The sequence below is a fragment of the Saccopteryx bilineata genome, chromosome 2 (assembly GCF_036850765.1).
Source record: "Saccopteryx bilineata isolate mSacBil1 chromosome 2, mSacBil1_pri_phased_curated, whole genome shotgun sequence".
NCBI lineage: Eukaryota > Metazoa > Chordata > Mammalia > Chiroptera > Emballonuridae > Saccopteryx > Saccopteryx bilineata.
In genome coordinates, this window is record NC_089491.1 from 361321132 (window position 1) to 361337856 (window position 16725).

The 16725-nt window shown below is 43.5% G+C and overlaps 1 protein-coding gene across 1 annotated transcript in view; it reads right to left on the reverse strand.

The window, feature by feature from the left end:
* VPS53 (VPS53 subunit of GARP complex) overlaps window positions 1-16725 on the reverse strand; it is a 193489-nt gene that overhangs the window by 80851 nt on the left and 95913 nt on the right. The window contains exon 12 of the mRNA XM_066263104.1: window positions 8544-8645. Coding sequence (XP_066119201.1) covers window positions 8544-8645 — 102 coding nt within the window. The remainder of the gene's footprint in view (window positions 1-8543; window positions 8646-16725) is intronic.

A 16725-nucleotide genomic window follows, 5' to 3' on the forward strand; every position in this document is an offset into this window, starting at 1 on the left:
TTAAAATTTGTAAAGTGCTTTCATATATCTAATTTTGATCATCTCCTTTTACTGATTGTTATTATGGGCCAGGCACTTGACATAAAATAACATCTCATCTATTCCTCACTACAACCCTCAATGTAAAAAGTATTACTATTATTTATACTGAAAGAAAGGGAGGTCCAGAGAGCCCTAGCAGCCTGCCCAATGGCACATGGGGAAGTTTAGTTTCATAATAAACTAGAACTCTTTCTGGTATGTCATTGCTTTCCTGCAATGGTTCCTAGATGGTTTAATTTCATCAAGTACCATACACGTAATAAAAAGGACAGGGGACCAACAGAGGGTTGCTAACTTTTTATTTAGCTACATTCTATTCTCACCATACGTTCCTAAAAGAAAGTATGGTATACTCTTTACACTTTATATGGAAAAACAGCAGAAAAAAGGTGGTCCTTTCTAAGAAAAGATAGTTGGTGGCCTTACAGCAGATAGATAGATGATAGGTAGGTAGGTAGATGGATAGATGAAAGAAAGAGATAGAGAGGAAGGAAGGAAGGAAGGAAGGAAGGAAGGAAGGAAGGAAGGAAGGAAGGAAGGAAGGAAGGAAGGAAGAAGGGAGGGAGGGTGGGAGAGAGGGAGGGAGGGAGGGAGGAAGACTGAAGAGTGGTTTGCTGTTTTGACTTTATTTTTAGCCTTGGACCAATGAAAAAATGGAGCAGCACAGGTCCCCAACAAATAATTGGGAACCCCTGATATATACATAATTTAGGCAGGCAAACATTTAAAAACTGTATATGCTACTAAATTCTTTTTAAAACATCTAAAAATAAATGAGGGCTTTCCTACATATTTATTTCTATTTCTAATAAAGGCCAACTCCATTTATTGTCAAATGCCAACAAAAGGACCCCAAGCCCTTGCTGGGGTTGATACTAGAGTATAATTTGGGTATAGATTGGTACCCACAGGGTACTTGTTAAATTGAACTGCTCATATCTTTTAATAAGTACAGAAAAAGTTAAGCCCCTAATAACAGAAATAATGATTACCTTCTTCTGATGTTAAAAAAATAAAACATTGAAATGAATAAAAGCATCTGTAAAAACTGATAACAGCCTGACCTGTGGTGGCGCAGTGAATAAAGCATCGACCTGGAAATGCTGAGGTTGCCGGTTCAAAACCCTGGGCTTGCCTGGTCAAGGCACATATGGGAGTTGATGCTTCCAGCTCCTCCCCCCTTCTCTCTCTCTGTCTCTCCTCTCTCTGTCTCTCCCTCTGCTCTCTAAAAATGAATAAATAAAAAATAAATAAAATTAAAAAAACAAACAAACAAACAAAAAAACTGATATCACCCAAAACTTAAATGTCAACCTTTGACATTCAATCTCATATTTAGCTCTATTCCATTTTCACCTTCTAAGAGTTCCTTGTCTTTGTTTTGTAAGATTCCTAGAAACTCTGGTCCTCCCTAAGAAGAACTACAATCTGGGCTGTTTTCTCTTATCATCCAGAAGCCACTCCCAAACTCGGGCCTTAAACTGAGACTAAAAGAGATTCCCAACACTGTTTGCATTAAATTAAAATGGGCTGGATCCTGAGTTCCCCTTCATTCCCTATATGTCCAGAAGTTTCCCACAATTCCATTAGTTTAAAATGGAAGATCCATGATGTGTAGTATAATGGTTGTGACCGGGTGGTCCTTACCTATTTGTCCTGTATGTCCCAAGTCAGTTTTCTATTTTTTATTATTTTACTATTTTAAATAGATGCCTTGTTAAATGAGTAGATGTTGGGCAGATAAAATGTATTATGCTCACTTTGTTAAAGATAACACGAAGAGGCCATCGCCCAGGTGATATTAATGTGTGTTGGGGTGGGCTAAAGGCAGGCAGAATCCTTTAGCCTGGGGCTTGGTTTTGGGATTAAGCCTTTCCTACCCTTTTTGATGTAGGGCAGTACAATCCTATCATGCCTCAGAGGGTGACTTTGTATTAGAGACTTCCCTGTTTTGTATATTGGATTAAGGGTTTGGATTTCTACACTATAAAATGGGGACGGAATGAGAGTTTGGCTCTTGGTTCCTGAGATAATCATTAGAAGAGAGAGCAGAGGAGAGCAGAGAAAGGCCACGTGGAGGAGGCCAGGAGAAGCAGCCAAGATGGCGGAGTGCTGAGTGAGATGCCAGTTTGTGTAGAGTTTGTATTTGGGATAAGGAAGGAGACGGGGAACAGAGGTGAATAAGTCTGGTGAGTTAGAAACCTTTGATTCTAGGAAACTCCGATAAGTCAGTGGCTTTGTGAGCACTGAATGTGACTGGGTTTTGGAGCCCAGTGTGTATTTTTACTTGCCCGCCGGGTGCAAGCTAAATTAAAGACTATGGCCCACCAGTTTTTGGCTCCGCTGTTTCTTTACCGACTGTCCGAATCCAATGCGAACCTGCATAGGCCAGAAGGCTGCTGTGATAGTGACCCTGGCCCTGCCTGCTGGCTTTACATTAGACAATGTGATTTAATTTGTCTAACTTTGTAAGACTAGATATCCTGAATTACAATTGGAAAATATGACCACTATACCTATGTATCATTTTATTAATTAAAATATAATCATCATAAGCATTGTAATTATCCCCTTGTTTATATTTTCTTCCCTTGATGAAAATATTCACATATGTACAGGATAGCTTCTGGTAATTATAAGTGGGAGTTTGTGTATTATACAACGCTGTCATGTTTTAAATCAACATGTCTATTTTGTATTGGTTTTATTTACTTACTAATTTAAGTGCATTTTCCTAACGACAATGTTTTAGTTTATCATTTTAGTATGACAACATTATGAAATTTAAACAAAGTCTATAGATAATAGTATTGAACTGATGTTAAATGTTCTGATTTTGATCAGTGGTAATTTAAGTGAATGCCCTAATGCCCTTCTTTTTTTTTTTTTTTTAATTTATTTTTTACAGAGACAGAGAGTGAGTCAGAGAGAGGGATAGACAGGGACAGACAGACAGGAACTGAGATGAGAAGCATCAATCATTAGTTTTTCATTGCGCGTTGCAACACCTTAGTTGTTCATTGATTGCTTTCTCATACATGCCTTGATTGTGGGCCTTCAGCAGACTGAGTAACCCCTTGCTGGAGCCAGCGACCTTGGGTTCAAGCTGGTGGGCTCTTGCTCAAACCAGATGAGCCCGCGCTCAAGCTGGCGACCTCAGGGTCTCGAACCTGGGTCCTCTGCATCCCAGTCCAATGCTCTATCCACTGTGCCATCGCCTGGTCAGGCAATGTCCTTCTTAAGAAATACATACTGGCCTGACCAGGCGGTGGCACAGTGGATAGAGCTTCGGACTGGGATGCGGAGGACCCAGGTTCGAGACCCCGAGGTCGCCAACTTGAGCGCAGGCTCATCTGGTTTGAGCAAAAAAGCTCACCAGCTTGGACCCAAGGCCACGGGCTAGAGCAAGGGGTTACTCGGTCTGCTGAAGGCACATATGAGAAAGCAGTCAATGAACAACTAAGGTGTTAAAACGAAAAACTGATGATTGATGCTTCTCATCTCTCCGTTTCTGTCTGTCTGTACCTATCTATCCCTCTCTCTGATTCTCTGACCCTGTATAAAAAAAAAAAGAAAAAAGAAATACATACTGGAATATTTAAAGGTAAAGGGCTTGATATCTGCAACTTACATCTTGTTATGAAAGAGAGAAAGAGGGGGAGAAGGGAGGGAGGGAGGAGTAGGGAGTCTATGATAAAAGTAAATGTACAAAAAGGTTAATAACTGGTGAACTCAGGTGAAAGATTTGAAGAGTTCCTTGTAATATTCTTAAAACTTTTCTCTAAGTTTGACATTATAATTTTTTAAGTAAAGTAAAATAGAAAACATGGGAGATGGCTGCCAATGGCCTGGCAGGAAATCCCAGAGACAGTAGGGGAGCATTCTTAAGAAATGGCACGTCACCAACATTCTAGATGGCCTGGAAGACAATAATGTGTTGGAATATACAGACATCCATGCCTGGCTATAAGGGGTTAACCTATTTAATTACTTACATTTTCCTTTTAATGTATGTATGAAAGTGACATACGATCAAAGTCTGTAAGCCTGAAAAGCTCATTCAGTATAACCGTAAAATGCAAATTCTAAGTGATAGAAGAAAACAGCTACATGATATTCCAACATACTCATCCTGATCAGCCTCCACGGGCCCTGTGCTTGATGAGGCCCCACAGAGCACTCTGAATTTGGCACTCAGAGAGTGGCATAATCAGACAGAGGGGGTGCGCCGCCCCACCCGTCAGTGACTGCTCTGCTCAGCCTCTGCCCACTAATGCCGCTCCTGGCAGTGAGTACAAAGACCTGTCACCATAGCTCTGGGTCCTCTTGCAGTGTTGTCGTGTGAGATGGAAGGAAGAGGAGAACAATAGGAGAGATTGCTTAAAGTTTCTTTTATTTTCCACAGGGCTGCCTCCTGCCTATAGCCACTTGACAAACGTGCCCCTATTTAGATAATAGGTGCTGGAATTTCAGCTCAAGCTGGTGTCTCCCTTTGCACTGTCCAGCTCCCCGAGGGGTTGATTCTCAGCTTAAAGCATATCCTAAGTCATTTAACAGTAGCATTCAGGCTGGATTTCTGAGTGTGTGAATTCTGTCCAAAAGCTGCAGATGTTTAAGCTATTTCCTCCTGGAGTTTGATGGAATAATAAAAGGTTACTGTTGTCACAGTAAGGAGGTCTGCAGCTGGCCCCATTTCCTTTTATTACTATCCAATGTAAATAGATTAAATCTAACTGCTCGGATCACCAGGAGGGTACATTTTTAACCAGAAATTCCTTATTTCTCCTCCCTCTTTCTTTTATACAGAATACCCTCAGGCTCTTTTCATATGCCATTTGTTATCACTGGGAATATGCTGGCAACTGATGGTTCAAACTGAATGCTTCTTTTCAAATTCACTCTCCTGGTCACCAGACCCAAGTGCAGTAGTGAGCAGGGAAAGAGCCTTGCCTTGAGGGCAAACTGTCCACTGACCACAGTGTCCCAATGGGTTGGGGAGCCCAGGATAAGCGTGACGGGCCTTCTCTGCCACATCCAGCTAAACTCACCACTATCAACCTGTGGACCTAACTCCGGAAGCCAGTAAGTGGCTGGGAAGAGGGAGATCCTGGAGTTTCCACCTAATTCATCACAAGCAGGACAAGGCTGGTGAGGCAGTGTAAGGTCGGGGAAGGTATGTTGAGGAGGCATTCGTCACTGGTGTTCAAGTTTTTTAATTTAATTTTTTTTATTTTTTACAGAGACAGAGAGTGAGTCAGAGAGAGGGATAGATAGGGACAGACAGACAGGAACAGAGAGAGATGGGAAGCATCAATCATCAGTTTTTCATTGTGCGTTGCAACACCTTAGTTGTTCATTGATTGCTCTCTCACATGTGCCTTGACCACGTTCATTGATTGCTCTCTCACATGTGCCTTGACCACGGGCCTTCAGCAGATCGAGTAACCCCTTGCTGGAGCCAGCGACCTTGGGTTCAAGCTGGTAGGCTTTTCCTCAAACCAGATGAGCCTGCACTCATGCTGGCGACCACGGGGTCTCGAACCTGGGTCCTCTGCATCCCAGTCCGACGCTCCATCCACTGCGCCACCACCTGGTCAGGCTGGTGTTTAAGTTTTATTACCAATAAGCAACAGCCTGTAAAATTGCAAGTGGATAATCTAGTCCAGGGATTTTTTTTTCTCAGCAAGAGAAACAGAGACAGAGAAAGGGATAGATCGGGACAGACAGAAGAGAAAGAGATGAGAAGCCTCAATTCTTTGTTGCAGCATCTTTGTTGTTCATTGATTGCTTCCTCATATGTGCCTTGACCAGGGTGCTACAGCAGAGCAAGTGACCCCTTGCTCAAGCCTGCGACCATGGGCTCAAGGCAGCAACCTTGGGCTTCAAGCCAGCGACCTTTGGGATCAAACCAGAGACCATGGGGTCACATCTATGATCCCACACTCAAGCCAGCAACCATGCACTCAAGCTGGTGAGCCGTGCTCATGCTGGTGACCTCAGGATTTTGAACCTGGGTCCTCTGTGTCCCAGGCTGATGCTCTATCCACTGTGCCACTGCCTGGTCAGGCTCCAGGGATTTTTAGTACTTTATTTTTACTTTTTTTTTTTTTTTTTTTCATTTTTCCAAAGCTGGAAACAGGGAGGCAGTCAGACTCCCGCATGTGCTCAACCGGGATCCACCGGGCATGCCCACCAGGGGACGATGCTTTGCCCCTCTGGGGCGTCGCTCTGTTGCGTCCAGAGCCATTCTAGCGCCTGGGGCAGAGGCCACAGAGCCATCCCCAGCGCCCGGGCCATCTTTGCTCCAATGGAGCCTCGCTGCGGGAGGGAAAGAGAGAGACAGAGAGGAAGGAGAGGGGGAGGGGTGGAGAAGCAGATGGGCGCTTCTCCTGTGTGCCCTGGCCGGGAATCGAACCCGGGACTCCTGCATGCCAGACCGACGCTCTACCGCTAAGCCAACCAGCCAGGGCCTTTAGTACTTTATTTTTAAACACACATACATAAAACTCCTCATTCAAAAGAAATTTTACCTGGAAGTCCATGATAAAAGTGGCTCGTAATAAAACTGTTCTGCTTGGAAGTACCTAGGGCCCTCTTCTCCTCCCAACTCCCCACAGTGGCATCTGATGGGGGCAGTAAGGAATCAGTTTGAAAGCCATTCATTCGCGCTAAAATTGAAAAACTAGGGAAGTCTGGAGAGAGTAAAAATCTCTTAAAGGTCATATAGTCAGTCAGTTAATGGCAGACCAGAGTCTGGCATCTTCCTTACCACATGACTCAGCTCTACTGCATGCATCTGTGTTCTGTGTCCTTAGAATGAGCAGGTCTTGGTTGTTACCACAATAACCTTGGGCTTCCAGAATAAGCACAAAGTTTCATGAGAAATGAAAATAATATTTGACCTGGCAAAACTGATTTTGTAGGTAATGGGGGACCCTATCCTAACCCAGTTTAATAACATCCAGCTATGACTAGCTAAAGGGATAACTTACCACAGCAGCACTACAGCCTCTGAGTATTCAACTACACAATTCTGGACACGACAATGGCAGCCACTAGCATGGGGGAGACACGAGGGCCCTGGAAATGGCACTACTACACAAAGCAAGCTCCCAGGGGGCAGGCGAGCCAGTGTGGATGGGGGACACACACGTGAAGAATGAGCTCTACGTCCAGATTCCTTCTTCCCATCCCAGTCCTTCCTCCCAGAATGTTAGAGGAAATCTTGTTTTCTCTCATGCTCACTGATAGGATGGCTTTAAATCAATTGCACTAATCCCAGAGATCTCTGGGCTACAGCCTCAAGGTAGCCCTTCAGTTTTATTCACTCACTTTTATTTACGGGACCCATTTCTATGTCTTCCACTTTTCATTGAGACATCACAGTGTAATAAAAAGAGCGACAGGAAAAGAACTCTAGTCTCTGACTTTTGGATCTGGCTTCCAGTCCTAGCTCCTCCACTTCCAGACTATATAACCCTGGGCAAATTGCTTAACCTGTCTGAGCAGCCGGCACTGCAGCTCATATAAACTCATATAAAACGAGCGGCAGGCACTGCAAAGATGAAATGAAATAAAGCATATAAAAGACTTTTAAACTATAAAGCTCAATAAAAATGTGAGGTATCCGTGTTATTACAATTATTTAATCAGTGAACCAGACACATTTTATTGCACCCCTTCAGAACAGCTCCTGGCAATCCTGCCCTCTGGCTCCTTCCAGGATTGCACACCTACCCTCGCCGTGCTGGGAACACAGCACGCGGCTGCGGGCTTCCCAGAGCCGGTCTTCCCAGCCAGCCTCCCTTCCATGGTGTCTGGAACAAAACAATACTATAAAATAATTCTTTGGAAGCCAAGTGTAGAAAATTAAAAGGAAGGATCACTAATCCAGACAGAAAAAGTTCTGATTTATTGTTCCAAAAACACCATTCTGCAGGGTGAAGGGAGAGGAAATTTAGAGTTGGACAGAAAAATCCAAAGCAAATGAAAGTGCTAGTGTACTAGGAAAAGGAACTCTCCAAATATGCCATTGGGTCACCTTGACGTGTCCAGACCGCCTCAGTGGCGTCCAGGACTAAAGTGATTGGCTTACACTGAGTGGGGCCTCTCCTAGCTGATGGTGCTGCTAAATTCGTTGGGGAACTGTTAGCCTCTCATGTCATCACCGGGCCAGATGAGAGGGCAACCGAAAGCTCAGCTGACAAGGTCAGGAGATGCTGATCGAGGCAGGGCTGAATCTGCTGCCCCACCTCGTGGGCTAATTAAGGTTGCATGTGTTGCTAATTCTGGTGGTAAAGCTCTTTAGGGAGAAGAGAGGTGGGGCTGCTATTTCACTCAGTTTTCTAAATATACTTTCAGATAAAGGTTCTCTATAAAGACCACCACAGTTGTAATTTCTAAATGTTGTCAACAGCCATAGGATCACATTTAGAGCGAGCCGACCCATCTTCAGACACAAGCATCAGGCAGGTTGCACATGGAATGCAAACCAGACTTACTTGATCTAAATCTCCTTTTTCCACGGCCAGTTCCTCCATCTCTGGTGTTGGCTCATCTTCCAGGAAAGGATTGGTGGATGGGGGTGGAGACTCAAGTTTTCTCTGTTAAGACATGACAAAGAGGGATTTTCTGAGCTTTCCCCATTGATCTGCTTTTTCCAAGTCTCTCCAACAGCTAAATCATGAAACCTGATCCAATGAGCAAGAACTGAGACAACCTGAACCACATTCTCACCTCCAGAGTGCTTTTCCATCTTTTTGAAACCTTACTGCCCACCTCGTTCTTTAGTCTTCAGATTAGAAGTCCCTTCTTCTGGGAAGCCTACCCCATTGTCAGGTTTGTGTTAGATGTCCCTGTCACCATCCCACCTGGTACATCCCCCACCCAGGTGTTTATTAAAATATTGCCATTGCCTATTTATTTATCTTCTCCTCCCTAGATTCCATGATGGCAGGTCATGTCTGCCTTGCTCCCCGCCCTATCTCTGGCACCTGAATCAAAATGCCAGATGGGCTTGAATTCAAGAACAAACTATAGCTGGGCAAGAGGATCGCTTGAGCCCCGGAGTTCTGGGCTGTAGTGCACTATGCCGACTGGGTGTCCACACTAAGTTTGGCATCCATATGGTAACTCCCTGGGAGTGGGGGACCACCAGGTTGCCTAAGAAGAAGTGAACTGGCCCAGCTCAGAAATGGAGCAGGTCAAAACTCCCATGCTGATCAGCAGTGGGATTGTGCCTGTGAACAGCCACCGCACTCCCGCCTGGGCAACACAGCGAGACCCTCTTTTAAACCTTCATCAATGAATCTTGAACCCTGAAAACAAATAATATAGTAGTAATATTACTGCATCTTCATTGCCTGAACCTTGAAAAAAAAATTAAAAGAACTATAAGCTATGGTACGCTTATGTGCCTTAGATTACAGACAAAAGTCCCTTACCAAATAAGTACCATTACAACAACCACAACAAAATATCCTGGAGAAAAATTATTCTCCAACTTCTGAATATGACCACTCTTTCAAAATATATTATTGAATGGGATTACAGGCTAGTGGGAAAGCTGGAGGCGGGAGACATAGGTTTTAGCTCCAATGCTGCTGCACTGGCCAAATCATCTAGCTTCTCTGAATCACAGCAGCCTCATCTGCTGAATGAGGATACGGTCATAGGACTACTCGAGAGCTCAAATGTGATCAAGTGTGTGAAACCCTAGAAGAAGCACATGATACATACAAGGGACATTGGTGATGATAATTCCAGTGCAACAACAGAATCGAGGCAACTCTTAGGAATTTTTTTACAGATTTGACCTCGAGATGTTGTTTACGCCAGGAAACTGGGAGTCCTAGCAGAAAGGAAACTAAGTGGACCAGCAGGATAATACAGATTGGCTGGTGCTGGGGATGAGGGGAAGGGGCAAGGAATGGCTCTCGAGACAAGAAGCCAGGTGCAGAGGGAATTTCTAAATGTGCTTGTAACATTTTAGCATGTATCAGTGGAGAAACTTGAACTAATCCCTAAGCCAAGAGGGACAGCAGATGGACTACCCTGTGAATGACTTTGTCAAGTGCCAGGATATCAGCTAAAGATATTATAAAACACAACAAAAATACACACACACACAAGCACACCTGTGTCTGTGTCTGGTTTAGGCTTTAAGATAATTTTGCTTCCACTCATGTAAACTACTAAAATGGCCAAAACACTTGGATGCTATTTTATAGCTAGACAGAATCTCAGTGTATGAAGAAAGCCTTATAATTAATGCATTAGCTCAAGGTAATCATTAGCAGGATAATGATTTTTGTGGTACCCTGCTGAGAAACAATATGGTCTAATAACCAAGCAAACATCTCAAATTTATACACTCAGAATTATGGCTTCCTTGTACCCGAAACCTGTATAATTATGTTAACCAGTGTCACCCCAATAAAATTCAAAAAAAGAAAAAGAAAAAAACTTTGGCTTTCTTGCTTGATCTGGAAAAAAAATTCTTACAAACTTAATTATTTTAGCTTATTTTTAGAATTAAGGCTATTTGTGGAAAGAAATGTTTCTTTGAAAACAGTATTTCTAAGCTTTAGTTGTCCCTGTAAGGGTTGCTAGTAGTGCAGGGAAGGAGGAACGGTGGAAGCCTAAGCTTCAACAAGATAAACAGTAATACTGTTGGATTCCTGATCCCACTGGCTCAACAGTGAGTTTTGAGATCACACTGTTGAGCTGAATCGCTGTCCTGCATCTTTTGGTCCTTTGGATAGGCCAGTGGTAGTCAACCTGGTCCCTACCGCTCACTAGTGGACGTTCTAGCTTTCATGGTGGGCAGTAGCGGAGCAACCAAAGTATAAATAAAAACATAGATTTAACTATAGTAAGTTGTTTTATAAAGATTTATTCAGCCTTGGCCAGTTGGCTCAGTGGTAGAGCGTCGGCCTGGCGTGCAGGAGTCCCGGGTTCGATTCCCGGCCAGGGCACACAGGAGAAGCGCCCATATGCTTCTCCACCCTTCCCCCTCTCCTTCCTCTCTGTCTCTCTCTTCCCCTCCCGCAGCCGAGGCTCCATTGGAGCAAAGATGGCCCGGGCACTGAGGATGGCTCTGTGGCCTCTGTCTCAGGTGCTAGAATGGCTCTGGATGCAACAGAGAGACGCCCCAGATGGGCAGAGCATCGCCCCCTGGTGGGCATGCCGGGTGGATCCCGGTCGGGCACATGCGGGAATCTGTCTGACTGCCTCCTCGTTTCCAGCTTCGGAAAAATGAAAAAAAAAAAAAAGATTTATTCTGCCAAACTTAGCGAAAATCTGACATAAAGTACTTGGTAAGTAATTATTATTATATGCTTTAACTTGCTGTAACTGTGCTTTAAAAATTTTATAAAGTAAAGTTACTTCCCTACTTTATAAATCACCATTACTGTGGAACCGGTGGGCAGTTAGAAAATTTTACTACTAACAGAGATACAAAAGTGGGCGGTAGGTATAAAAAGGTTGACTACCCCTGGGATAGGAGAAAGGCAAGTCAGTAACTGAAATTAAAAGCTTTGTTCAAAATTATTCAGTAATAGAACAAGGATTTTAGTTTTTGAACTAAACATTCCTCACCTACTGTTAGGTCTACCAGGGTGGACAATAACAGCTCACAGTGACACATAGTGGGCCTCATTTTAAAAACCACGTGCTACTTGGAAACACTGACAAAAAGTGGACATTGGTAAAGTGAACTAAGATTGTTCCTGGGCTCCACTGTCACTGGGGGAGTGTCTGATGGGTTGATGTAAGAAGGAAAACATTAAAAGGCAGCATTGAAAAGGCTTTCTGGGGCAGTAGAGCATGGGCAGCCTCAGTGTTCAGTGTTATGGGTCGAAAGAGTCCCAAGGTTTCTTCCCTTTCCCACCGCCTGTCTCTATTAACATCTTGATGGGATTCCAGAGGGAGTCATGGGCACTAAGAAACTTCCTGCTCATTCATCTGGGGCGCACTCGTTCCAAGTGTGGACCAAATTGATGCAAAAAAAGAGATTCATTTCCCCCATTCATCCACTAACAAATGGATGTGCCATGTGCCGGGCACTAGGAATAAAGCAGTAAGCAAGACAGATCACCCACAGCCCTCATGACAATTATGGTCGGACGGGGAAGATGGCCTTCGAAATAACCACACAAACGTGTGATGAGGGTCATTCAGGAAAAGTAGAGATTGTTATGAGAGCATGCAACAGAGGAGTCACTGAAAAATTCCCCAGGGAAATGATATTTGAGCCAGAACTGAAGGATACTCCAGAGTTAAATACATGAAAGGGGCCTGACCAGGCTGTGGCGCAGTGGGTAGAGCGTTGGACTGGAACACAGAGGACCCAGGTTTGAAACCCCGAGGTCACCAGCTTGAGTATGAGCTCATCTGGTTTAAGCAAGGCTCACCAGCTTAACCCCAAGGTCGTTGGCTTGAGCAAGGGGTCACTTGGTCTGCTGTAGCCTCCCAGTCAAGGCACATATGAGAAAGCAATCACTGAACAACTAAGGAGCTGCAACAAAGAATTGATACTTCTCATCTCTCTCCCTACCTGTCTGTCCCTCTCTCTGTCTCTGTCACACACACACACAAAAATATGTGAAGGAGGTGGGAGAAGTGAAGTGGCGATGGTCAGAGCTTTCTAGGCAAAGAATAGCGTTTGTTTGCCATTCATTCAACAGTTATGAACTGGGCATCTACTCTGTTCCAGGCACTCTTCTAGACACTAGGTATACAACCCTGAATAAGACTGATAAGGAAAGGAGGCACTGTCTGACCAGTGGTGGCACAGTGGATAGAGTGTCAACCTGGGATGCTGAGGTTCCATGTTCAAAACCCCAAGGTCGCCAGCTAAAGCACGAGCTCATCCAGCTTGAATGCAGGTTCACCAGCTTGAGCATGGGATCATTATAATCCCATGGTCACTGGTTTAAGCAAGAATCATTGGGTTGGCTGGAGACCCCCGGTCAAGGCACACATGTGAGAAGCAATCAATGAACAACCAAAGTGACGCAGCTACGAGTTGATGTTTCTTAATCTCTCCTTCCTTTTTGTCTCTTTCAAAAAAAAAAAAAAAAAAAAAAGAAAGAAATGACGCATTGAAATTAAAATAAAATTTAGGAACTGGAGTAGGCTGGGGTGATCAGAGAAGGCCTTTTTGAGGAGGTGATAGTTGAGCAGACACCTGAATAAGGAACTGATCAGGCAGAGACCTGGGAAAGAGCAGTCTCAGCGGGAAGACCTGTACAAAGCCTGGAGGGAGCTTGTTGAGTCTGAGGGACAGAAAGGAAGACGAGGGCAAGAGAAAAGAGAGGAGGCAGGAGCTCACACACACAGTCTTCCTTGGGCCATGGTAAAGGTTAGAGTTTTCTTACTGCAATTGGGCAGTGAGTGGGAGTTTTAAACATGGAAGTGATATGATCTAATTTAGATTTTAGAATGTCATTCCATTTTCATGGACTGTAATGGAAGCAAGACCAGCTGAAGAGGCTGCGGCAGTGTTCCAGGCAAGGGCTCATGTGGGAGTAGACAAAGCTGGTGTGTGGAGAATGAAAAAGGTGTCCAGATTTGGGACATATTTAGAAGATAAGGTCAAGAAGACTTATTGATAGAGTGGATGTGAGGGTGAAGGAAAGAGGAATCAAGTCACTCACTTTTTGGCCTAAGCAACTGCGTGGCTGAGGTTACCATTAACTGAGTACCAAACCCTGGGTATGAGCCCAGGCTCTATCACTTGGGTATGTCACAGAACTTCTCCAAGCCTCAGTTCTTCTATATGAAATGTCAAGGGATATTAACAGTGGTGGGATTCAGCCAGTTTGCATCGGTTCAGCAGAACTGATACCTAATTTTTTGTTGAGTTCGGCAAACTGTTTTTCTAAATTTTTATTTATTTATTCATTTTAGAGAAGAGAAAGAGAGAGAAAGAAAGAGAGAGAGAGAGAGAAGGGGGGAGAAGCAGGAAGCATCAGCTCCCATATATGCCTTGACCGGGCAAGCCCAGGGATTTGAACTGGCAACTTCAGCATTCCAGGTCAATGCTTGATCCACTGCGCCACCACAGGTCAGGAGGCAAACTGCTTTTTAAAACGGCACTTGTAATCAGGGTTCACTCCAAGGTGGACTCCTGGGCAGCCACCCAATGTGGAAATCACAAATTTATATTCTGTACTTTTTTTTAACGTTCATCTGCACAACAGTGTATTCTGAGCACCCATACTAATGTTCATTCCATCCATAGGTGAAAAAAATTTGACAGGATTAAGCTTGTAATACTTATTTATTCATTTCATAAAACTCATTATACCTTTGATGAAATACTACATTTTAATTCCCTTGCATTTGTTACGTCAGTAAACAAACATATAACATAAAAACTGCCAAACAACCAGGAGGAGACAAGCTGTCATTTGTTTCAGCTTTGTGCTAAGCCAAAAATTCCCAAGATATTATGAGTGTGCTGGTGTTTCCCAAATGGTGAAACCAATAGGAAGCTAGGACACAATGAACCAACAGAAATACATATTTCAAGGGTTATCTTCTTGCCCATTTTGGAAGCCATGGAAGAATGCTCACAACTTTCCCTTGACAAATAGGTTGGTTGTACACATTACTCAATCATATTTAATCTGCAATAGCCTATGCCATTTATTTTTATTTTTAAATATTTTATTTATTGATTTTTAGAGAGAGAGGAGAGAGAGAGAGAGAGAGAGAGAGAGAGAGAGAGAGAGAGAAGGGGGAGGAGCAGGAAGCATCAACTCCCATATGTGCCTTAACCAGGCAAGCCCAAGGTTTCAAACCGGCAACCTCAGTGTTCCAGGTCAACGCTTTATCCCACTGCGCCACCACAGGTCAGGCAGACTATGCCATTTATTTTATATATATATATATATATATATATATATATTTTTTTTTTTTTTTTATGTGCCTTGACCGCGGGCCTTCAGCAGACCAAGTACCCCTTGCTTGAGCCAGCAACGTTGGGCTTAAGCTGGTGACCTCGGGGTCACGAACCTGGGTCTTCCACATCCCAGTCCAACGCTCTATCCACTGCGCCACCGCCTGGTCAGGCAAAAGTTTTTTTTTTTTTTTTTTTTTTTTTTTTTAGATTTATTTATTCATTATAGAGAGGAGAAAGAGAGAGAGAGAGAAGGGGGGAGGAGCAGGAAGCATCAACTCCCATATGCGCCTTGACCAGGCTAGCCCAGGGTTTCGAACCGGCAACCTCAGTGTTTCCAGGTTGACACTTTATCCACTGCGCCACCACAAGTCAGGCAAGTTCTTTTTTTTTTAAAGTGAGAGGAGGGGAGGCAGAGACAGACAGCCATCTGGAGCCAAAAGTGCATATTCTAACTGATGTTTATCAATAGTAGAAGCACAGCGCTTTGTTTATAAAAGTTTATGAGCCTGACCAGGTGGTGGCGCAGTGGATAGAGTGTCGAACTGGGATGCAGAGGACCCAGGTTCGAGACCCTGAGGTCGCCAGCTTGAGTGTGGGCTCATTTGGTTTGAGCAAAAAGCTCACCAACTTGGACCCAAGGTCGCTGGCATGAGCAAGGAGTTACTTGGTTTGCTGTAGCCCCACGGTCAAGGAACATATGAGAAAGCAATCAATGAACAACTAAGGAATCACAATGAAAAACTGATGATTGAGGCTTCTTATCTCTCTCCGTTCTTGTCTGTCTGTCCCTATCTATCCCTCTCTCTGACTCTCTCTGTCTCTGTAATAAATAAATAAATAAAATAAAATAAAATAATATATAAAGGTTTATGATATGACCCCTCGTGGACAAAAAGTTCTCCCGAAAGTTTGAAAACAGAGGTCTTAGAGCAAACAATGTAATAATTTTTAATTTTGGGGAATCACCATATCAAATGGGGGACGCTGAACAAGTAAAACCTTTGCTCTCTAAGATTGATTCCACAGATGTATCCAAGATTACAGGTGAGATAGACTGGGTAAACCAGCTGCAAACAAAATGAGTCCTATAAAGGTCAAGCTGAAATGCTCTAAAGATGCACTGCACATTCAAGGCATTGATAACAAAATCATCAAAATGTTAAGTTTTGTTTATCGTTTCATGAAGGAGTTTTGTGACATTAATGTGCTAAGAATTCTGCACTATACCCTGGTTCAATCTACCTTGGAATTTAATGCAACAGTTTGGAACCCATATTACAAAATCAAAGTAGCATTGAAAGAATAAAACACAAGTTCTTAAAATCGGTATCCTATAAACATGACCATGTTACTTATGAGGTACCTGAGGATGATGTTATGGAAGTACTTAACCTAACTGTATAGGAGGGTCACTGACTGAAATTTCATATACAAACTTGCAATAATCTTGTTGAGTGTCCTGCTCTCCTTGAGATCTGGTGTTTCAATGTTCCTAAAATCATAACGAGAAAGTGATTTTTAAATGTGAGTTTTGGCCTGACCTGTGGTGGCACAGTGGATAAAGCGTCGACCTAGAAATGCTGAGGTCGCCGGTTCGAAACCCTGGGCTTGCCTGGTCAAGGCACATATGGGAGTTGATGCTTCCAGCTCCTCCCCCCTTCTCTCTCTCTGTTTCTCCTCTCTCTGTCTCTCCCTCTCCTCTCTAAAATGAATAAATTAAAAAAAAAAAAAAAGTGAGTTTCTATAGAAGAAACTATACTTATTTTAGTGCC